Source organism: Felis catus, chromosome F1 (assembly GCF_018350175.1).
Source record: "Felis catus isolate Fca126 chromosome F1, F.catus_Fca126_mat1.0, whole genome shotgun sequence".
In the NCBI taxonomy this organism is placed as follows: Eukaryota; Metazoa; Chordata; class Mammalia; order Carnivora; family Felidae; genus Felis; species Felis catus.
In genome coordinates, this window is record NC_058384.1 from 25,473,226 (window position 1) to 25,498,180 (window position 24,955).

At 42.9% G+C, this 24,955-nt stretch overlaps 1 protein-coding gene across 2 annotated transcripts; it reads left to right on the top strand.

The window, feature by feature from the left end:
- The first annotated feature begins 657 nt into the window (after positions 1–657).
- Positions 658–24,224, top strand: RNASEL (ribonuclease L). Of its 2 annotated transcripts, none has more exons than XM_006942762.4 (7): positions 658–818; positions 4,006–5,686; positions 15,266–15,351; positions 16,575–16,780; positions 17,669–17,801; positions 20,767–20,900; positions 21,988–24,224. In XM_006942762.4, the coding sequence occupies exons 2-7, from the start codon at positions 4,210–4,212 to the stop codon at positions 22,124–22,126; spliced, it is 2,175 nt and encodes a 724-aa protein (XP_006942824.3). In that variant the 5' UTR covers positions 658–818; positions 4,006–4,209; the 3' UTR covers positions 22,127–24,224. The 2 variants fall into 2 exon arrangements, with proteins under 2 accessions (XP_006942824.3, XP_044904648.1); XM_045048713.1 differs by having other exon boundaries at positions 4,173–5,686.
- Positions 24,225–24,955: the final 731 nt, after the last annotated feature.

A 24,955-nucleotide genomic window follows, 5' to 3' on the forward strand; every position in this document is an offset into this window, starting at 1 on the left:
CCAGGCTCCGAGCCATCAGCCCAGAGCCCGACGCGGGGCTCGAACTCACGGACCGCGAGATCGTGACCTGGCTGAAGTCGGACGCTTAACCGACTGCGCCACCCAGGCGCCCCCAGAAAGGAATCTTAAAAACCATGTTCCACGAGGGAACTGAGGCTCGACGCGGTTAAACCATCCACCCGCCTGAGGTCACTCCCCTAAACAGCCACAGTGCTGGCTGCAGGACCAAGTCTCCAGACTGCCATCCTGGGGCCCGCCTGAGGAGGCCTCCGTGCCTCGGGCAGTGAGTGAGTTGCGTATGCCCACATGAGTGAGGGAGCTTGGGCTTTGGGTTTATCTGGCTTCTCTGAGCCACAGGTTCATCATCAACAGGTTTGTGAGGGGTCAACTGGGGTCATGTCACTTGTGAAGCAATGGGCAGGGCGCCTGGCACACAGAGTTCAATAAATATGCATTTACCACTCATTTCCCTCAGAAAGGTCGGGATTTAGAAGAACATGTAAAGATAGAGCTGGAAGCGGTGGCCTGAAAGCCTAAAGGGCTGAAAGATGAACAGCTCTATATTGGACGTCAAATTAGCCATGGGCAGTCAGAGTGGAGGCCCCACTGTCCTCTAGAGGGCTCTCTGCTCAGGCCCTGATCCTTTCTTTTCTGGCTCAGTTTTTCCTCCTCTCAGCTCCGCCCTGTGGCTCAGGGACCTCTTGCAAGAAGTGCTTTCCTGTAGGCGACAAGCTTTGAAGATTATATGACCTCAAAGGAATAGCTGAGGGGCGTATATGACCTCAAAGGAATAGCTGAGGGGCGTCTGAGTTTAGAAGGTAAGACCTCGCAAAGAGGAGAGCTGGGAAAACCTGAGAAGCTGTTCCCTTCGAGGGATTCCTTGGGTTCCGGGTCTGGAGGTGGAAGGGGGTGTGGGACACTCGGGAGGGAGCTCAGAGCCCGCTGGCAGGGGGCCCTTTGGTCCGGAGCCCTCCTGGGAGCTCCAAGGTTTGGCCACAGTTCACACATTGCTTAACTCAAGCCTTCTTTCTCCGGCACCTCTGGTGAGTCGGAGAAAACGAAACTGAAAGCCGGCTGTTGTCTATGATAGCACTTTTGCTGCAGTGGCTCTTTACTCTGATATTTTATTTGGGATTTCTTTGACTCCCTTCCCTTCCCTGCTTCTTTATTTCTACCAGCCCATCTCACACCTGCTGTAACAGGAACCCTGCACATGAATATTTGTCTCAAAGTTTTCATTGCCAGGGTGGTGTGCTTTCATAGCACGATCGATGAAATCCCTGAGGGAGGGGCCTTTGATACTGTCAGGGTGGCCAGATTGCCAAAAAGTGGTTGCTATGTGGGTTCTGTAGCAGGTGCAGTTTTACAGATATGCAAGTAACAGTTTGGTGCTCATGCTTGAATTGCAGTTCTGTTACTCACACCTGGCGGAGGGCTGTTGGACTAAATCAACACCACCAGGTCCCCTGTTTATGTGCTGTGTGTGTGCACACAGGTGGGGAGACCAGGATTCGCTGAATTATTATTTTTTCATAGTGGGACATTATTAGTTCTCTCATTTATTGAATGCCTAATATTTGCCATACGTGACATGCATGACTGTATTTACTGTTGCCCCCTCTGGAGGAAACAAAATTGAGAATAATCTAATGCTACACAATTAGGAAGTAACAGTCCGAAGTTACACAACCAGCGGTTCAGACTTCAATCTTGTGAGGTTGGAGCTTAAGCTCTTTCCGCTTTTCTGTATTATTTTGAATAGAAGCACAAAGAAGACCTGCCCAGCGCCAGCGAACAAACACGCTGAGAGGAATCACACTTCCTGTGGCGTAGGAAATGCAAATTGACACAACACAGATTTCTTTTCCCCCTATAAATGAGAGTTCTTTCTTTCTTTCTTTCTTTCTTTTTTAAGAGCCCATCTATTTCTGGCAAGAGTATGTTTATATGACATCAGAAGACATTTATTAACATAGCTTGAGAGTTTTTAAAACGATCATATCCTTTTGTTGTGGGACAGAGAACTGGTTCCAAACTCAGGTTTGGCTTCTAGCTGCTCAAAAATCAATACTAGAGAGACAGGTGATGGTGGGAAAGGGAAGGTTGCTTTATTCAGGAATCTGACAACCCGGGAAGATGGCAGACTAACGTCTCAAAGACCATCTTCCCCATGCAAGGGAAGCTGGGGAAGGCATGGGGAAAGGGAGGGGGTGGGGGCTGCGTGCCGAAGAAGCAGATGCCCAGGCAGTTAGTCATTTGTCAGTAGGACCCTGAACAGACATATTGGCATCAGCAGCAGCTGGCCCTTCACTCCTCAAGGCCAGGGGTCTGCACATCTCAAGGAAAGTAGATTAGTTCCGCTACAGACCGAGGGACTTAGGTCAGCACACACCAGTGCGTAGGCTTGAAGCAAATTAACACTTAAGACCTGTTAGTGTGCCATTACTCTTTGACCAGGCATTCAGTTATTTGAAATCTATCATAAGAAATCTATTATAAGATTTCTCATAAGAAAACAAGCTTTAGGGGCACCTGGGTGCAGTTGGTTAAGCGTCCAACTTCGGCTCAGGTTGATCTTGCTGTTCGTGGGTTTGGGTCCTGTGTCGGGTTCTGTGCTGACAGCTCACAGCCTGGAGCCTGCTTCGGATTCTCTCTGTCTGCCCTTACCCCACTTGCACTCTCTCCCTCTCTCTCTCAAAAATAAACAATAAAAAAAAGAAAGAAAATAAAGTTTAAAAAGCTAAATTAACTGAACCATTATTTAGAATGGTTAAAAAAAATTCTAACTTTAAACGTGTTGTTTAAAAATTGTTTTTAAAAACTGCTCAGTAGTGGTGCCTGGGTGGATCAGTCAGTTGAGTCTCTGACTTCAGCCCAGGTCATGATCTCATGGTTTGTGACTTCGAGCCCTGCCTTGAGCTCGCCGTTGTCAGCACAGAGCCCTCTTGGGATCCTCTCTCCGCCTCTCTCTCTGTCCTTCCCTTGCCTGCACTCTCTCTCAAAAATAAACATTTAAAAATAAATAGGGGCGCCTAGGTGGCTCAGTCGGTTGGGCGGCCGACTTCGGTTCAGGTCATGATCTCGCGGTCCGTGAGTCCAAGCCCCGCATTGGGCTCTGTGCTGACAGCTCAGAGCCTGGAGCCGGCTTTGGGTTCTGTGTCTCCCTCTCTCTCTGACCCTCCCCCTGTTCATGCTCTGTCTCAAAAAAATAAACATTGGGGCGCCTGGGTGGCGCAGTCGGTTAAGCGTCCGACCTCAGCCAGGTCACGATCTCGCGGTCCGTGAGTTCGAGCCCCGCGTCGGGCTCTGGGCTGATGGCTCAGAGCCTGGAGCCTGTTTCTGATTCTGTGTCTCCCTCTCTCTCTGCCCCTCCCCCGTTCATGCTCTGTCTCTCTCTGTCCCAAAAATAAATAAACGTTGAAAAAAAAAATTAAAAATAAATAAATAAATAAATAAATAAATAAATAAACATTAAAAAAATTAAAAAAAAATACTGCTCGGTAATAAGGAAATGAAGCAACTGTCTGGTGGCATATTGCCATTAAATTTTTTTAGGTTTATTTATTTATTTTTGAGAGAGAAAGAGAAAGAGAGAGAAAATCCTAAGCAGGCTTGATGCTATCAGTTCCGAGTCTGAGGCAAGGGCTTGATGTCTCCAACCGTGAGATCATTACCTGGGCTGAAATCAAGAGTTGGCTGCTCAACCGACTGAGCCACCCAGGTGCCCCAACCATTAAAAATATTTTAAAAGACTTTGCAGTAACATAGGAAATTATTTATACTATGGCATTAAGTGAAAGAAAGCAGGATACTTATACAACATCCTTACATAGCATGATCTCAACTATTTTTTAAAAATGTATAGAAATATACTAAAATGTTAACAATGGCTATTTCTGGGTGGTGGGACTGTAGCATAATAATTTTCTAGAGCAAATAGTTCTATATTAATAACCAGATTAATTTTTCCAATTCAAATGCTTCCTCACTATTGTGAAATTACAGATAGCTCTCTCATCTCCTGGTGGGATGTCAGAAGACTGCAAGAGTATTGTTTTCCCTCATACTGCTGGTCCGTAGTCAGATAACTCCGATTTACCCTGACAGGAGTTCTAAGAGCTCCATGTCTCTTTGATCAAGTCCCAAGAAGATAAATTTTCATTTTCTTAAAGGAAAGGCACAGAGTTGTAGCCACTGGTAATTACCATCATGGAGAGCAAGAACCATAACAACCTTCAGGAGAGACCCACACCCTCCAGCAAGGGGAGGGCATCAGTGGAGGACAACCAGTTGATCAAAGCGGTTGAAAAAGAAGACATCAAGCTGGTTCAGCAATTGCTGGAAGGAGGGGCTGATGTCAATTTCCAGGAAAAGGAGTGGGGCTGGTCACCGTTGCATAATGCGGTACAAAGTGGCCAGGAGGACATGCTACATCTTCTGTTTCGTTACGGCGCTAATCCTTGTCTGAGGAAGAAGAATGAGGCCACTCCCTTCATCATCGCTGGGATTGGAGGAAAGGTGAAGGTGCTCGAACTTTTACTTTCTAAAGGTGCAGAGGTCAATGAGTATGATGCTAATGGCTTCACAGCTTTCATGGAAGCTGCTGTGAATGGTAAAGTCGAAGCCTTAAGATTCCTATATAAGAGTGGGGCAAAGGTGAATTTGAGTCGAAGGACAAAGGAGGATCAAAAGAGGCTTAGAAAAGGAGGGGCCACAGCTCTAATGGATGCTGCTGAAAATGGACATGTAGATGCCTTGAAGGTCCTCCTTGATGAGATGGGGGCAGATGTCAAAGCCCGTGACAACATGGGCAGAAATGCTTTGATCTATGCACTTAGGAACTCTGATGATAGAAAAGTGGAGGTCCTCACTCGCCTTCTGCTGGACCATGGGGCTGATGTCAATGTGAGGGGAGAGAAAGGGAAGACACCCCTGATCCTGGCAGTGGAAAAGAGGCACTTGGGTTTGGTGCAGATGCTTCTGGAACAAGAGCATATAGAGATTAATGACACAGACAGTGAGGGCAACACAGCACTTCTGCTGGCTGTCCAACTCAGACTGGAAGAAATTGCTCAACTGTTATGCGAGAAAGGAGCCAGCACAGACTGTGGAGATCTTGTTATGATAGCGAGGCGCAACTATGACAGTTCCCTTGCAAAGTTTCTTCTCCTTCATGGAGCCAGAGAAGATTTTCACTCTCCTGCTGAAGACTGGAAGCCTCAAAGCTCACGTTGGGGGGAGGCCTTGGAACATCTCCACAGAATATACCGCCCTATGATTGGCAAACTCAAGATCTTTATTGATGAGGAATATAAAATTGCTGACACTTCTGAAGGGGGTGTCTACCTGGGGTTCTATGAAGGGCAGGAAGTAGCTGTGAAACGCTTCTATGAAGGCAGCACACATGGACAAAAGGAGGTCTCCTGTCTGCAGAGCAGCCGAGCAAACAGTGACTTGGTGACGTTCTATGGGAGTGAGAGCCACAAGGACTGTCTGTATGTGTGCCTTGCCCTCTGTGAGGAGACACTGGAGGAACACTTGGATAAGCACAGAGGGGAGGCTGTGGGAAATGAGGAAGATGAATTTGCCCGGCATGTCCTTTTCTCTGTATTTAAGGCTGTGGAAGAACTACATCTACTGTGTGGATACACTCATCAGGATCTGCACCCCGGAAACATCTTAATAGGTAAGTCCCCCCAGTCTTCTCTTAAAAATTATGGGGTCTTCATTTACAAAAGGAAAGGATTTTCATTATAGATAGGAAAAGAGTAGAGTACATGTATACTATTCTGTTCAAGGACTCATGAAACTGATTCATAATTATAGTGCGGTCTCTCCTGCTATGAGGTATAACCTTTACCCCACATGGAGGTCCCAGATGCCAATGGGATACCAGGCTAACCTTATATACTTCCTTTGGCAAATGCAAGTATGAAGGTATGTCTTAGACGGGGTCAGCTCCAGAAATTTGAATTCCTAAAGTAGCCTGCAAGTCAGAGAATCCTGAAGTTATGTTCCTTCAGACAAGACGGTAGTCACCGTAAAACTGAATGGCAAAACTGAGGTCAAAATTGGGCATGCCAGGATAAGACGCAACACAGTGAAACAGCCTCCAAGTAGGCAGAACAAGACACTACCCACTGGCTCAAGCCAATAAACAAACATACAAACAAACAAACAAACAAATGAAAGCAACATTAAAGAAAAGAAGCAGAGCTGAGTGTAAAGTCCCAGGAGGCAATGTGGTGCAGTAGAAAGAGTCTTGGCTTTAGACAGGTTGAGGGAGGCTTGCAGCCCAGTCCTGCCACTTGGTAGCTTTGCAACCTCAAAGTCACTTGATTCTGTGAGGCTTAATTCTCTCGTTTAAGACTGATAATACTGCTTTGATAAGGTTGTTATGAGGTCTAAGTGCAGTATGTTAGACAAGTTACCTGTGTTATAGGTGCTCAACCAAGGCCAAGTTCTTGTCTAGAGGGCTAAGCAGAAACAGTTACCTAATCTACAGGCATGCATTGAGATTTAAGCTAGGTGTAAGGGAACAAGACAAAAAGAGGGTTCAGGTATGGAAAGGCAGAGAACAGTGTTTAAGGTCCTGGACAAGACCTGGCAAGAAGTAGGTAAACCTAAGAACACAACTGGAATCTGGCTTTTAGTTTGAAGCCACTAGTGGCACTCCTTCCTGGTGTTAAGCAACTTTGCTGGGGAGACTGACAAAGGCCAGAAATATGTGCAGCTCTACCAAGTGAAGCAGTCTCAAGATTCAGCCAAGGGCAGGCTCCTTCCCACTTCTAAATGTCTATCTTGATGCAAAAGGGTCATATATCATGTTCTAAAGAAAATTACTTGTCACTACCTATTCTTCAGAATTTCTGGCACCACCTCTTCTATTCTTAAGCTTGGACAATAAAGAATAGACTATATTTCTGCCTCAGGTGGTGAACCTAACATATACTAGAGACTATTCTTTGTATTAAATCCCTAAAATGATAGGGAAAGATGGTTAAATGACTTCATAGCTGAGATCACAATAACAAAAGAAGTTTTACAGGACAAAATCTTTGAAGAGTCATTAAGAGACTGAACATGATTGGATGGGGTTAAAGAAGGACACAGGAGCCAGTATAAATGCAGGAGGCCACAACTAGATGTTACTCATAAAAGTGGGATCAGTGCAAAGAAGCCCCACTCAAGAGTAATGGAAGCCAGAGGCAGGAGAGGACAAAGGACCAGGTAACAGGAAGATTACTGCATTGGTAGAAACTAGGAAGCTCAAACCCTGTGCATCCCCTCTCCTCCACAGACCAAGCATCTATGACAGGCTTGTCTGTCTGCAGACAGGGAGACAGGGCTGCTACTCAAGACACTGGGTGGTTGATGATCTCAAGAGAAACAAAGAACATTTAAACCCACAAGATTTGTGCCAAAGCACCCTACTGAGTGGCATGTCCTTCTTACCCCTAAGTTTCACTGAATAATGTAAAGCAGTTCTGACAACTGCCTCCATTCCCCTATGTTAGATAGCATTAACAGAAACAACTCACAGGGCATCAGGGATTCTCAACTGCAAAATGAGTCTTATAGTAAAAAATGACTTAAGATATTCATGAAGTATCAATACCATAAGAGAGATGCATGAAGTAGAAGAATTAACACCCAAGGAAACAAAGCTAATTGAATGTATTAGTTTCCTATGGTTGCTGAAACAAATGATCACAAACTTGGTGTCTTAATAGAAACTTATGGGGCGCCTAGGTGGCTCAGTCAGTTAAGCCTCCGACTTCGACTCAGGTCATGATCTCATGGCTCCTGAGTTTGAGCCCTGTGTCTTGGCAGGCTCTGTGCTTACAGCTCAGAGCCTGGAGCCTGCTTCAGAGTTGGTCTCTGTCTCTCTGTGCTCCTCCCCTGCTTGCACACTCTCTCTTTTTCTCAAAAGTGAATAAACATTAAAAATTTTTTAAACAATAGAAACCTATTCTCCCACAGTCCTGGAGGCCAGAAATCAGTACCACTAGCCCCAAATCAGGTGTCACCAAGACCAAATTCCCTCTGTAGGCTGTGGGGGGAGACTCTGTTCCTTGCCTCTTCCTCTTGGCTGCTGCTATTCCTTGACTTGTAGCATCACTTTAATCTCTGCCTCTGTAGTCATATTGCTTTCTCTTGTGTTGTCAGATCTCCCTTTGCCTCCACAGAGGGTAGTTGTTAAAAGTCCTCACTACATAAGGATGTATGTGATTACACTTCGGACTCACCCTGCTAACCCAGGATAATCTCTCCTATTTTAAGATTCTTAATCACATCTGCAAAATCCTTTTTTGTTTTGACTATATAAAGTAATATTCAGGGGCGCCTGGGTGGCTCAGTCGGTTGAGCATCCAACTTCGGCTCAGGTCATGATCTCACAGTTTGTGAGTTCGAGCCCCGTGTTGGGCTCTGGGCTGACAGCTCAGAGCCTGGAGCCTGCTTCCGATTCTGTGTCTCCCTCTCTCTCTGCCCCTCCCCTGCTCGTGCTCTGTCCCTCTCTCTGTCTCAAAAATAAATAAAACATTAAAAAAATAAAAATAAATAAATATTCACAGATTCCATGGATTAGTACATGGGCATTTACTTAGCTTACCTTATTAAGTAACCACAATACAACTTTGAATATAATGAATAAAACCAGAGAACAAAGATAGGTCATGTCTTCCAAGAAGCAAGAATAAGCATTGTGTAAAGAACCAAATAGAGAATTTGGAATTTAAAAATATGATTGTTTAAAATTTTAAAACTTGGGGTGCCTGGGTGACTCAGTCGGTTGAGTGCCTGACTTCACTTTAGGTCATGATCTCACTGTCTGTGAGTTCCAGCCCCGCATCAGGCTCTGTGCTGATAGCTGAGAGCCTGGAGCCTGCTTCAGATTCTGTGTCTCCGTTTCTGTCTGTCTCTTTTCCACTCATGCTCTGTCTTTCTCTCTCAAAAATAAAATAAAAACATAATAAAATAAAAATTTAAAACTCAAGACTGGGTTGAAGATTAAATGAGTGAACTAGAAGATTTGCCCAAGAAATTCTCCAAGGAAATAATAGAAAAGTATAAAGGGATGGAAAGGGAAAAAGTTTAAGAAGTCAGGAATTAGATCCAGAAGTTCTAATAGGCATTCCAGAGGGAAGAAGAGAGTGAGGCTGAAACAATATTTGAAAAAAAAAATCGCTGAGAATGTCCCAGAACTAAAAGATGGATATAGTTCTCTTATTGAAAAGACTCACCAAGAGCTGAGGTAAGTATGGAAAAAACCCCATTGAGCCACATCTTAAAGGAATTTCAAAGCATCAAAGAAAAAAGAGAAAACCTCAAAAGCTCCCAAGAGAAAAAAAATTACCTACATAGAAACCAAAATCAGATTGGTAAGGGACTTCTCTCATCAGCAACCTGAATGCCAAAGGAAGGCACTGAGGAGAAAGAGCCTATTTAACAGCTGAATGTTAGTGTCACCCCAGAATTCATATGTTGAAACAATAATCTCCATATAAGGGCACTTGGAGATAAGACCTTTGGGAGGAGATTGGATCATGAGGGTGGAGCCTTCATGAATGGCATTAGTGCCTTTTTTTTTCACAATTAGAAATAATTTTTTCATTTTCCCCAGCTTTATTAAGACAAAATTGACATGTAACATTGTGTGAGTTTAAGGTATATAATGTGATGATATAATATACGTCTATATTGCAAGATGATTACCACCACAATACAGTTAGTTAACACATTACCTCACATAGTTGCCGTTGTGTGTATGTGTGGTGAGAACTTATAACATCTACTCTCAGCAACTCCAACTATATAATACAGTATTGTTAACTATAGTCACCGTGCTGTGCATGACATCCCCAGAATTTAGTCATCTTGTAACTGGAAGTTTGTACCCTTTGACTGCCTTTAGCCATTTCCCTGACCTCCACCACTGGCAACCACCAATCTACTCTCTGCTTCTATGAGTTCAGTTTTTTTTTCATTATTTAAAAACATTTTTTTAAATGTTTATTTTTAAGAGAGAGAGAGAGAGAGAGAGAGAGAGAGACAGAGAGACAGAGCATGAACGGGGAAGGGGCAGAGAGAGAGGGAGACACAGAATCTGAAGCAGGCTCCAACCTCTGAGCTGTCATTACAGAGCCCAAGGTGGGGCCTGAACTCATGAACCATGAGATCATGACCTGAGCCAAAGTTGGACGCTTAACCAACTGAGCCACTGAGGTGCCCCTCAGTTTTGTTTTGTTTTATTTTTTTTTAGATTTCACATATAAGTGAGATAATATAGCATTTGTGTTTCTTTGACTTCTTAAACTTAGCATGATGCCTTCAAAGTTCATCCATGTTGTCATAAATGGCAGGATTTCTGTCTTTTTATGGCTGCATAGTGTTCCGCTGTGTGTGTGTGTGTGTGTGTGTGTGTGTGTGTGTGTGTGTGTACCATTTATTTATTTATTTATTTATTTATTTATCCCTTCATCTGTCAATGGACACAGCCAGTTTCTATGTGTTGGCTAACATAAATAATGGTGCGATGAACCTGGAGATGCAGTTACCTCTTTAAGATGGTGATTTCATTTCCTTCAAATATACTTTTCTATTTTATCAATTTTTAATTTTTTTGAGAAACTTTCATGGTGTTTTCCATACAGGCTGCACCAATTTACATTCCTGCCAACAACACACTAGAGTTCCCTTTCCTCCACATCCTCACCAGTGCTTGTCAGCTGTCTTTTTGATGATTATTCTAACAGATGTATGGGATGATATTACATCATAGTTTTGTTTTGCACTTCACTAATAACTACTGATATTGAGCACCTTTTCATGTATCTTTTGGCTCTTTTAATGTCTTCTTTGGAAAAAATGTCTATTCAGGTCCTTTGCCCATTTTTCAGTCAGAACATTTTATCTTTGCTATTGTATTGAATGAATTTTGTAATTCACTCCAAACCAGATATCTGATTTGCAAACAGCTTTTTTTTTTAAATTCTGTACATTCCCTTTTAATTTTGTTGATGGTTTCTTTTGCTGTGCAGAAGCTTTTAGTTTGATGTAGTCCCTCTTGTTCATTTTTGCTTTTGTTGCCTGTGCTTTTGGCGTCGGATCTAAACTATCACTGCTGGGACCAATATCAAAGAGCTTTTCCTCTACGTTTTCTTTTAGGAGTTATAGGGCTTCAGGTCTTACATTTCAGCCTTAAGCCATTTCAAAGTAGTTTTTTAAGTGGTGTAAGACAGGGTTCCACTTTCATTCTTTTGCATGTAACTATCTGTTTTTTTCCAACATCATTTTTTGAAGAGATTGTCTTTTCCCCATTGGGTATTCTTGGCTCCCTTGTGAAGAATACATATGTGTGGGTTTATTTTGGGGCTCTTGATTCTGTTTAACTCATTTTATACCAGTACTACATTGTTTTGATTATGAGAGCTTTGTGATATAGTTAAAAACCAGGAAGTGTGATGCCTCTAGATGTGTTCTTTCTCAAAATTGCTTTGGATGGATTAATGCCCTTATAAGAAGAGGTCATAGAGGGCTGCCTGGGCGGCTCAGTTGGTTGATTCTCTGACTCTTCATATCCACTCAGGTCATGATCTCATGGTTTGTGAGGTTAAGCCCTGTGTTGGGCTCTGTGCTGATAGCATGGAGCCTGCTTGAGATTCTCTCTTTCCCTCTTTCTCTGCCACTCTGCCACTTGCACTTTCTCTCTCAAAATAAACAAACAAATAAATAAACATTAAAAAAAAAGAAGTCATAGAGCTAGCTAGTTATCTTTCCACCATATGAGGACACAGCAAGAAGATGGCTGTCTATAAACCAGTAAGAGGGTCTTCACCATGAACCCAGTCCTGCTGACACCCTCATCTCAGATTTCCAATATTCAGAACTGTGAGAAATACATTTCTGTTATTTAAGCCACTCAGTCTATTGTGATTTGTCATAGCATCCAGGACTGACTGAGAGAACAGTCACATTATTATTGTTCACATGTGATTCAGAATAAATACATATTTTTGATTGCAGTATTATTAGCACACAGTGTTTTATTAGTTTCAGATGTATAATATAATGATTCAACAATTCTATACATTACCCACTGCTCATCACAATAAGCACACTTTAATCCCCTTTATTTATTTCACCCATCCCCTTCCACTTCCCCTCTGGAAACCACTAGTTTGTTCTCTGTATTTAAGAGTCTGTTTTTTTGTTTGGCCCCTTTTTTTTCTTTGTTCATTTGTTTTGTTTCTTAAATTCCACATATGATGAAATCCTATGGTGTTTAGGTTTCTCTGACTTATTTCACTTAGCATGATAGCCTCTAGGACCATCCATATTGTCACAAATGGCAAGATTTCATTCTTTTTGATTGCCGAGTAATATTTCATTCTCTCTCTCTCTCTCTCTCTCTCTCTCTCTCTCTCTGTCTCTCGATATATATGTATATCTTCTTTATCCACTCATCTGTTGATAGACAATTTGGCTACTTCCATATCTTGGTTATTGTAAATAACACTGTAAACATAAGGGTGCATATAACTTTTCAAATTAGTGTTTTGTTTTCTTTGGGTAAATATCTGATAGTGGAATTACTGGATCATATCATATCTATTTTTAATTTTTTGAGAAACCTCCATACTGTTTTCCACAGTGGCTATAGTAATTTACATTCCTACCAACAGTGCACACTTTTTCTCCACATTTTTACCAACATTTATTTTTTGTCCTTTTGATTGTAGCCATTTTGACAGGCATAAGGTGATATCTCATTGTGGTTTTGATTTGCATTACCCTGATGATGAGTGATGTCGAGAATCTTTTCATGTGTTTGTTGGCCATTTGTATGTCTTCTTTGGAAAAAGTTTCTATTCAGGTCCTCTGCCCATTTTTAATTGAATTGTTTGGGGTTTTTTTGGTGTTGAGTTGCATATGTTCTTTATACCTTTTTGGCATTAACCCCTTATTGGATATCTCATTTGCAAATATCTTCTCCCACTGAGTAGGTTACCTTGTCGTTTTGCTGATGGTTTCCTTTGTTGTACAGAAGCTTTTTATTTCAGTGTAGTCCCAATAGTTAATTTTGCTTTTGTCTTCTCTTCCTGAGGAGACATATCTAGAAAAAATGTTTCTATGGCCAGTGTCAGAGAAATTACTGCCTATGTTTTTTCTTTTTCTAGAATTTAATGGTTTCAGCTCTCACATTTAGGTCTGTGATCCATTTTGAGTTTATTTTTGTGTATGGTGTAAGAAAGTGGTCTATTTTCATTCTTTTGCATGTAGCTGTCTAGTTTTCCCAACACCATTTGTTGAAATACATTTTTTAAGCATTCAAGGATCCAGGAAAACTTTCTGCCCACAGACCCTATATGAAAGATCTGCTAGAGGATATGCATAAGGAAGGAGAGAGAGTCTGGGAGAAAATAGTAACTTACAAGAAGCAAAGAATAAACAAGAAAGAATTCATTGTTTATGTAAATTATGCACATTGTTTTTTTTTTTTAAGAATTACAAATATATTAATCTTAGATGACATAATCTTAGGTGGGAGTGAGGATGAAGAGGTTCTTGATTCATTCATTGACAGCAGGGTGGAGTGGGCAGATTTTGTCTGGACTCTGCCCATCAACTGTTAACAGTCTGTGATGATGTAAGTTTAAAATTTTGATAGCACTTTAACAATGTCTATTGAATCTAAACAAAACAAAACAAAACTGGGGCTTGTTAAAAAAATCAAGTGTTAGGCAGAGATGTGAAGTGTTCCATCAGGCACTTGCCAATTTAAGTAGTAGAACTCAGCTCCAAGTGGCTTAAACAATGAAGGGGATTTATTAGTTCGAATAGCTGAAAACAGTCCCTGGTTATGATCTGCATCCCATCTGCCCCTTCAACCTCCTACATCCCTCCTCTCCAGGTACTCAGCCTGCTTTCTGTCAGAGCGGAATTCTTTGGGTTCCTTTCTGCCTTGGGAATTCCTATCTGGAATTCTCTCTTCCCTGCTCCACTTATCCACTCAAATTCTACTAATTTGAAAGAGAGAGAGAGAGAGAGAGAGAAAGAGAGAGAGAGAGAGAATGCAAGCAGGGGAGGGGCAGAGAGAGAGAGAGGGAGAGAGAGAATCCCAAGCAGCCTCCATGCTGACAGCATGGAGCCTCATGTGGGGCTCAAATTCACAAACTGTGAGATCATAACCTGAGCTGAAATCAAGAGTTGGATGCTCAACCAGCTGAACCACCCAGGTGCCCTAAGAGTCCTTCCTCAAGGAAGACTTCTTTCCCACATACAGCCATGTGGTTCTTGTTATAAACTTTCAGTTTCCTGCACTTTTGGCTAGTACTTTTAAAGTTGCAATTAACTTTGTGTTTATTTGTGTAATTATTCACTCAATATCTATCTCCTTGTTCAGCGACTCTGAACCCTGCAGGGTCTGTGCCGTGTTCTCCTCCTCCACTGTCATTTTCCCCCTCACTAGACCCTTATTGAATAATTTAGTGGACGCATTTTTGTCAGACTGTGTGTTTCCGTGCAACTTTGATATCTAAGTTCAGAATAAAAAGGGTTCGAGAAGCACACAATTCTACTGACTGTCATCCTATCTGGAGTTACCCAGTTTTCTTTCTTTGACTCCTTCAAGCCAGAAGCAGGAGCTACTTCTTCAAGGACAGATCACTGACTTGTTCTCCTCTCATATTGTTCCGGATCTCTCCTGTCCATGCATCCCTCTGTCTGAGGACTCAGTGGCTTCTTTCCAGGGAGAAGGATTCTGAAGAGGGGATGAGGCAGTGACTCATAACAAGCACATGGTTAATCCATGATAACTGCTTACAGCATCATAGTGGGCTGTGGGTGATGGGCTTGATTTAGTGGAGTGCTGTGCTAATCTGGCCTTGGATTTGGAACCTTGTTGGTTAGCTGTTGTGTAGCCTTAGGAAGTCAACATAACTCCTGCCAGCGGTTTCTTTATAAATCTGTGCTCTTTGCCCCCAGGAATTGCCTGAATGGGGAGCTAGTTAAATTTATCCTCATCCTACCTCACCCCCAGGACTGGAAAAAAAATAAAATTTAAATCCTGCCCTTGGCATATACCTAACAGGTGAAACGATGTGGTGCACATGGCTCTTTTGAGGAGCAAATGGCCATGCAGATATAAGCTTTATTGCTGCTTTCTTTGGCGATGGTAGCACATTGCGGAACATATTTATTTAAGTTAATTACAACAGGAAGAGAAAGGATTTTCATTGCATCTCTACAAACTATCCCCTAGATTCCAAGAATGCTGTTTGCCTGGCAGATTTCGATAAAAGCATCAAGTGGGGTGGAGAGCTGCAGGAAATCAAGGCAGATCTAGAGGTAATTTCTACAACTAGTTTACTTTTCCATCTTTCACCTTCCTTTTTTTTTGTTTCATTCATTCCCTTATGTCCTATGGCCAATTAGAGGTCATCATTTCTATTTTAACTAACTTTCACAGCATTTTCCCAGAGATTGCTGCCTTCAGTCCTGTGCAGACAGTAGCATTTCTCTGGGTTGGTGTGGAGTTGGTTGTTGCTGTGGTTCCTTTCTGTATCTCTTTGGATCTCTCTCCTCCTGCACCAGCTAGATAGTAAATAAATCGAGCATGCCACAACTCTTCTAAAATTACCTCCAAGAAACATCTCCAAATCACCTCCAGAATTCCTGCAGGAGGTATTTTCTGCCTAAGGACAAAGCAGTTGAAATTTCTTTTCCCATTCCATCCAAACTGGGGTGCTAAACTCCTGGGAAGGCCAGATACTACAGCCCTCTGAAACACAAGGGAGGGATGAGATTGATCTTCAGCTTGAAAGAGACTAATCTTGGCCAAAAGGGTTAAGACCCTGAAATAGCTGTTTCTCCTGGGAGGAGAGAGGGCAGAAACAGAGCCTGACCTCTGCAGACCAAAGGTTCCAGATTGATTCTGATCCTGTCAGGGCAGCTTTGTCCTGGGGGATTCTCCAGGGTGCTCAACTTTCAACCCCAGGAGCAAGAGCTCTCTATCCATGTCTGGCCTTTGCTGTTAAAAGCCTCAGATTTTAGCTTCTTCCCTGACTGGTGTCTTGCCTGCTGCATGAAGTTCCTATGCTGACCTCCTTCTTGGCCTTTCCTCCCTGTCATGACCTAACTCCTGGGGCTATCACTCTGTCCCACTGGACCTGGACTGGCTCCTTTATCTGCTCCCTGACATAGCCCCAACCCAAAGTCCCAGTTCCCAGCCAGATTCCTACCATTTCCCTTGCTTAAAATATTTTTCTTCTCCCCTGTTTATCTGTATGCTGTCCATACTTTAAGATCAAGCTCAAATTCCTCTTCCTTTAAGCAGTCTGCCCTGACAACTCTGGCCCATGATTACTTTTCACTCCTTATAAACCTCAGTTGTGGGGACCATATACTGCCTCGAAGGGTTCTTTATACACTACCTGTGTCTTTTCTCCCTAATAAGCCTGTGGACTCCTTGAGATTTCTCCCACTTTCCATTTGGTCATAACCTATATCACACCTCCATACAGAGTGATAATTCTTGAATACCTTTAGCTCAATTTATGGGTTTCATGCAGGCCCTTGGACTGCTGGTCCTATATGTGGTAAAGAAGGGAGATATCCCTTTTGAAACCCTGAAGACTAAAAGTAATGAAGAGGTGATTCAACTTTCTCCAGATGAGGAAACTTGTAACCTCATTCATCACCTGTTCAACCCTGGAGAAAATGTGAAGGAGCATCTGAGTGGCCTGCTGGGTCATCCCTTCTTTTGGAGTTGGGAGAAGTAAGTAAAGCTTGATTGCATATTTCAGGCATCCAGAAGGGAGACAGTGAGTGTATTAGTCAGGAGATTTTATATATAACATATATAAAATCATATATCATATATCCAAATGATAAATATAAATATATATTTATTTTTCATAAGGAAATGGCTCAGGCAGTACTGAGGCTGAGAATTTTCATGATCCGCCTCTGCAAGCTGGAGACTCAGGAAACCCAATAGTGTAATTTAGTCTAAATCCAAAGGCCTGAGAGCCAGGGGGCACTGATGATGGGGATTCCAGTAAGGGTCTGAAGGTCTGAGAGCCAAAAGGGGTGAGGGCAAAAGAAGGCTGATGTCCCAGATGAAGCCATAAGACAAGAAGGGGTGAATTCCAGGTTTTGTTCTATTCAAGGACCTCAGGGGATTAGACGAGGCCCATTCACAAGGGGAAGGTGATCTGCTTTACTGAGTTCACCAGTTCAAATACTAATCTCATCTGGAAACACCTCACAGATATGCCTAGAATAATATTTAATCTGGGTCTCTTGTGGCCAGACAAGTTAACACATAAAATTAACCACCATGGTTAGGTGGTGTGGGAAGGAGTTAGTCTGGGAATCAGAAGACCTGGGCTCTCCTCTCAGCTTGGCATCTCCTGACTGTGTATCTTTGGAGTAGTGACTTAATGTCTCTGGATTCTGGTTTTGTTTTCTGAGGAAAAGAAAAAGCCGGGGGGGGGGGGGGGGAGGGGGAGCGGAGAAAGAGAGCAAGATGCCTGCCTCTTCCATCATACAGAATTTTTAGAGACATGGTTTTACTACTTTTATCAAAAACCAAAATGTAACATTGTTCTTTCTGAAAAGAGAAGGCAGAGTGGAATGACCACGATAATTTTGTCATCTTCAGCCGCTATAGGACCCTTAGGGATGTGGGAAATGAATCGGACATTAAAATGCGAAAATGTAACAGCAGGATTGTCCAACTACTGCAACTTGAAATGTCTGAATGTTCCAGAAGTTTTGCCCAGTGGACTTCTAAGGTATGCACGATTCCTGTGTCTGGAAGTTATTCCAGGAGTAAGGATCTGTGTAATGTGTTATGTTAGTTTTTTTTTTTTTTTTTAAACTTTCAGTATACTATTGGCCTGGCTCAGCCAAGGGGTAGAAGATGTGATTTCCCTGCCTTCCTCCCCATCCCAGCCCCCTCTGCCCTGTCGGGTCTCTGTCTCATCTTTCAGAGGCTAGGCCCTCCTGACAGACAGACTCTCATCTAGACTTCTCTTCGGGATGGCCGCGTCCCAGCCCAGGAGTCTTTTCCTTTCTCGTGGCTCTTTCCCTCCAGCCCTGGTTCTAAGAGAGGCCTGGCTACTCATCCTATTACTATTGTGACAAGAGCAGCTGATTAAATAGAGTTTAACCCCAAGGAGGTCCCGCACCGTGAGACTTCTCAGTCCAGGGAGAGATTGGCTGCCTCTGCCGACTGTCCAGCCCAGCTCTGAGGGCCCACATACACATCTACATTCTGCCTGGGGAAACACACCATGAAGAAATCTTTCAAATTTCTCTTCTTCAAGAAATGGTCCACCTAACTTGAACTAAATACAGTCAAACATAACAAATCAATCATCACCTCGATCTGGTCAATGCTACCAAAACTTTCGTTATTATTACTTAGCAGATCCATATCGAGTGCCAGTTTTGTGCTAGACCCATGTGAGGCTGTGGGCATGTAAGGCAGAGTACAGCATGGTCCATGGAGGGCCGAGAGACCCACAGAAACACTGGCTGTATGATACATGCTGGGCTCCCTGGAGACAGTGCAAAGCACTATGGGAGAATCCATATCCCCAGGTCTTTGACCGAAACCAATAGCTTCCCAATCATATGCCTGATCTAGGACTGCTTGTCTCACACCTCTTTGTTTCTGGGTCTCATTTTGCTTTCCTTCCCTTGTTTGCCTCTAGATGACACATCACACTCATAATTGCTGCCTTAGTGTCCATTTCCCCCCACTACCCTGTAAATTCCAGGGGGGCAGAGACTGTCCGTTGTCATGCCTGTTACTGAATTCCTGGCATGGAGTAGGTATGCCATGACTCTTTGCTAAATGAACGTCTATAAAACTTCAGCTAAAACTTAAACTTTTAGAAACAGAGAAGTTTGAAACAAGATCAAGTGATAATAACAGCTGACAATTCTGTAGCACTGACTCTATGGCAGTTATAGTTCCCAGGGCTTTGTGAGAGTTTCCACAGCTAATCCTTATAACAACCTCTGAGGCAATTACCTCCCTTTTGTGGGTGGGCACACTGAGGCACAGGCAAATACTTTTTCCAAAGGCACAGAGCCAGCAACAGAATCTGAAGCTGGGCAGTCGGGCTGCCGATGCTGTGTGCTAAAGCTACTCACTGCACGAAGTGATGATGCCATGAAGTCCACCCGTTCATTTAATTGCTGAGGAAATTGAGACTCAGAGGTATAACCTGAAATAGCCAGACCTGGAAAAGCAAAGATTGGCAGCGCCTGGGAAGGAAAACCTGTTCTTTTGTTTCCCAGTTCATCAGTTCTTTCCCCAAAACTTCATGGACTTATGATGCATTTTGACTGACTTCAAGCCTTACCTTTTTACTATTTTTTAGGGTTTTTTTTTAAGTTCATTTATTTATTTTTGAGAGGGAGAGCACAAGCAGGGCAGGGGCAGAGAGAGAGAGAGAGAGAGAGAGAGAGAGAGAGAGACAGAATCCAAAGCAAGCTCTAGGCTCTGAGCTGTCAGCCCAGAACTCGACGTGGGGCTTGAACCCATGAACCACAGGATCATGACCTGAGCCGAAGTTGGATGCTTAACTGACTGAGCCCCCAGGCGCCCCTCAAGTCTTATCTTTTTTTTTTTTTTTAATTTTTTTTCAACGTTTATTTATTTTTGGGACAGAGAGAGACAGAGCATGAACGGGGGAGGGGCAGAGAGAGAGGGAGACACAGAATCGGAAACAGGCTCCAGGCTCCGAGCCATCAGCCCAGAGCCCGACGCGGGGCTCGAACTCACGGACCGCGAGATCGTGACCTGGCTGAAGTCGGACGCTTAACCGACTGTGCCACCCAGGCACCCCTCAAGTCTTATCTTTTAATTCCCATTTGAGACTTTGACTTTCTGTCAATTCTCACGACTTGCCCATTTTCACGGTCATACATTCAGCTTTGCGGCAGCCCCAAGGAGCCAAGTTTTCCAGCGTGTGCTCCTGCCTCCTCCCTCCGGGGCGCCCCGCGCTGGCGTGCAGTGGCTCAGCCCTTCTCCCAGGTGCGCTGCACGTGGCACATGTGGACTGTCTCAGCAGGTCTTCGCTGGGGTGGTCTAGTCACCCGTGACTCTTGAGGGACTCTATCTTCACGACTGTTGGGTGCTATTCTCTTACCCCTAACGCTTTGTAAAAAGGAGAGCCACCTACAAGGGTGCAAACACACAGAGAAAGGCATGGGCTTGGGAGACGCTGCTGTGAGATACTTAGAGGCAAGGAGGAACACGGAACCTTTGGAAATAGGATTCAGAACAAAACAAAACCCACCACACTCATTTTGGCAATGGCTGCCGGGTCCGATTTTAGTCTCAACACCCCTCTTCAGGGGGGAAATGTAATCAATTACCAACTTGGACAGGTGGCCACCAGGATGAAAATATTGTACAGTCTAACGAGCAAATTTCCTAGGATAGTAGCCAACGAATGTCTAAGCCATGTTTCAATATATTTAACTTCCTATGAAAACAATTCACTGAGAAAATAGATACCAGAATGTGAAATTACTTATAATCCCACATCTAGACACAACTACTGTTAGCATTTTGATGTTATAGTATTTACTTCCGTTCTTTTTCTTTCTATTAATTTACTTTATTAATCAATGGTAATTTGGGCATATATTCAAATTCACATTTTGCCTTTTTGTACTAATAGTGCGTTAGGGTTTATTTTGTGTTGCTACTACATTTTTGCTTAACATTTTGTTTTGTAGATTGACAACTACGTTATGCAAGAAATGAATAAGTATTATGAAAACAAACGCAAACGTTATAAGAATACTGTGAGTGATCTGTTAAAGTTCATCCGGAATTTGGGAGAACATATTAATGAAGAAAAAAACAGAGAGTAAGTACTATTTCTGTTCCTGTAAGTCATCTATGAAATGAGGGTGATTTAAAAACCCAATTCTAGGGCCGCCTGGGAGGCTCAGTCTGTTGAGTGTACGACTTCAGCTCAGGTCATGATCTCGTGGTTCATGAGTTCAAGCCCCGTGTTGGGCTCTGTGCTGACAGCTTGAAGCCTGGAGCCCGCTTCGGATTCTGTGTCTTCCTCTCTCTCTGCCCCTTCCCATGTGTGCTCTGTCTCTCTCTCTCTCAAAAATAAATAAACATTAAAAAAATTAAAAATCCAATTCTAAATTTATATCTGCTATTTGTTAGAAAAGGAAATTTATTTTGATGGAAGAAAAGTAATTCCTCCCCTCTGGAAAAGGCCAACACAAGGGTCTTACAGTGAATGACAGATGTGCCCCACAGGCTCTTATCTTCCTTTTTAGCTATTGCTGAGCTCTCTTGAACAGAAGGGTAGTGACTCCCTTGTGGGAAGAAATGCAGGGGCCCCGGGCAGCTGGCTAAAGTCTCAAAAGTAGCCCCTGTTAGTGAAATCAGCTGGTGCAGCCTAAAATGTTAGCTGTAAACTCACAGAAAGCTTGCAGTTTTCAGGGCTCTTTTGGATTTTGGAATTGTAGGTAAGGGACTGTGGAACTGTATCATCTCCATGTTATGGAGAATAAAACGGGTTCACAAAAATCAAGTTGCTAATTAGTTGAAGAGTTAGGAGATGAATCTTGTTCTGTCAGATTAAAAAAAATTTTTTTTAATGTTTATTTATTTTTGAGAGAGAGAGAATGTGAGCAGGGGAGGGGAAGAGAGAGAGGGAGACACGGAATCTGAAGCAGGCTCCAGGCTCTGAGATGTTAGCACAGAGCCTGACACAGGGCTTGAACTCACGAGCTGAGACATCATGACCTGAGCCGAAGTCGGATGCTTCACCGACTGAGCCACCCAGGTGCCCCTTGTTCTGTCAGATTTTAAAGTCCTTACTCCCTCTGCTCTAGAAACCAAGGGAGCAAAGAGATCTTTGGACGCAGATGCTATAATGGGGGAAGACGATTTGGGGGCAACCATGCCAATATGTTTATGTTTCATTTCAGGATGAAGTCGAGAATTGGAGAACCTTTTCAGTATTTGCAGGAGAAATTTCCCGATCTGGTCATCTATGTCTACACGAAACTACAGAACACAGAATACAAAAAGCATTTTCCCAAAACCCTCAATCCCAGCAAGCCTTAGTGTGATAGAGGTCATCCCTGAGTGGTGGCTGAGCTTTTAGAGTTCAGGGAGGTACTTACTTAGCTGTGATCTCGGGCAAGTCACAACTCTCTGTCTGGGTCTCTTAACTAACCTGGTTGTTTGCGGGGATGTTAGCGGGTATATCAGGCCCTGACACAGTGCCCAGTTTTCCCACATGTTTACAACAGAAAAATGTATATGCTCAAACTACCTTCCTTGTCTTTTTTATGGATAAAGCTTAGTGGTAGGAGCTGGGAGGGCATCCTGCTAAGATTCCTCTTGTCAGTTACACCCCAGGAGTTGAGTGGCTACACCTGTGATGCTTCTATGTTTTACCTCATTTAATTCTGATTGTCTCATTTAATTCTGCCAATGACCTTGCAAGACAGGGTTTATTATCTCCATTTCAGAACTGGCAGACCTGAGATTCAGAGAGTTTAAATTACTTGCCCAAGATCATACAACTTGCATAGAGCACTGTATAAATGCACGTCGTGTTATTGTTATCACTTACTTGGGTATTTAGAACTTAATCACTAGCCCAGGGATCTTCTGGATGGATCCCCAAAGGAATATGCCAAAGGGACTCCAGAAAGCTCATTCACTCATTTACTCCACTTATGCATGCATTCATTCATTCAATATTTGTTGAACACCTAGTATAAGACCAGACACTAATTGTATGAATTCCATTCCTTCTAGAACCACCTACATTGGTTTTCCATGACCTCAAGGCAGTAGTTCTCAACTGGGGGAAGTTTTGCCCCTCCGGGGCCATTTAGCATCATCTGGGGATGTTTTTGGTTTTAAATCTGGGAGATAGGGCATGTTATTGTCATCAGATAGATGGAGGTCAGGGATGATGCCAAACATTCTATAATGCACAGGATAGCCCCCCACAACAGAGAATTATCCAGCCTAAAATATCAGTGGTACCAAGACTGAGAAACTCTGCCTTAAGGAATTGGGACACTTTTGAACTGGCTTGGGGACTAGGACCATGGATTGTGTAGACCACCTCACAGAGGAGTGACTTGGATTTATTTTCTTGCTTTTGGATTTTTACTGAAACAATTCCAGTGTCACCTCCCCAGAAAGCCCCCTGAGCCCCCCCCACCCTCCATCCCCCAGTCTGAGTGCTCTTTCTGGCCCCCTAGCACCCATAACCAGAGCATGCTTCTCTCCACCTTGAGCTTGCTTCTTCCTCACTGGAATGTAAGCTTTCAAGGACCAGTGATATTTATAATGTTTATTTATTTTGAGAGAGAGAGTGAGTATAAGCGAGGGAGGGACAGGGCTCAGTGTGGAGCTCAATGTGGGGCTCGATCCTACAACCATGAGATCCTGATCAGAGCTGAAATCAAGTGTTGGACACTTAACTGACTGAGCCACCCAAGCACCCCAATATATATTTTTTGATTTGTATCATTAGTGCCTAGCAAAATGTCTGCCATATGGTAGCATTCAATAGTCACTGAAAAATGAATGAACCATCTTTATAAATGAATAATAATGTTACCTTACATTTTAATCGTGCTTTATAATTTATAAATTACACCCACATATTTTCTCTTTTAGTTTTCAAAATTATCCTGTAAGGTAGGTGTTGTTATCTTCATTTTGCAGATGAGGATAGAGACATATTGATTTACTCTAATACATAGCTAGAAAGTATCACTGTCTTGATTTGAACATATTTTCTGGCATTAAGTCTGATGTATTTTCCACTTATCCTCGTTCTGGTGGTCAAGGTGGAGCCTTGTAATGGGAGGAACTGGGGATAAAACAGTATCTTAGGTTCTTTCCGAAGAGATGACGACAGTAAATGAAGTTAAGAAGAGTTGGAAGTCAAACTAAACATAACTGACACTGATGTCCTCCACTCTCACCTATGATTGCATGGATCATCCTCTCCTTGCTTAAAAAAAAGGTACTGGAAGAAAGAAACTTAAGGCTGTTCTGTAAGGTTTTAGGAGAAGCAAGATTGCCTTAGATTTTAAAATTAAGGTTTGTTTTTCTGATTTGTAGTAAGTACCTGGTTATGTCAATCAAAATGCCCATTTGTAAAGCATAGTCAATAAAACTTGGAGTCATCTTATTCAGTCTGATTTTCTCTAAGTGATATTTCCACTATAGAGAGTAGTGATAAATATAATAGAAAATGCTCAATGAATAATTCCTGGTTAGGTTTTAAGGAAGGGCATGCTCCTCTTTAATAATGGGAAAAGGAGCCTATTTTCAGCCTTTCAGTAATTCTGGAACAATTTGAGGCTGGGGTGTCTGTAGAGAGAGAAGGAAGGAACTGATCGTTTTACCCTCTGCTTTCATTCTCTGAGGGTTTCTGTGGATGCTCTGCAAATATTTCTCACTTGGTCCTCATTATCACAAACATTTCACTGAGTTTGTAGCTCATGTTAGGTGCTATGTTAGGCAAGGTGATCCTGTGCCTGGACTTGTCAAGCAGAAGTGCCAGTTACATAGAGAAGAGGGAAGTTGCCCACCTGGAATGTACTGGACAAGTAATACAGGGGAGACAATTATGGTAAACGTAACAATTACCACTTCTTGAGCACCTACTGGTTTCCAGTGCCTAATGCTTCTATACATGACATCCATCAACACCCAGGACAATGCTATGAGATGCAATTATTCCATTTTACAGAAGAGGCAATAATGTGCAGAAAGGATCGATAAGTTGCTCGAGTTCACAAACGTGGTAAGTGGAAGAGCTAGGATACAAACCCAGGTCTGCAACTCCATCAGGTGTGGCCTCCCCAGAGAGCCAAAGATGGTGAGTTTGGCAGGGCTGAATGATAATTGTGAGTGGGG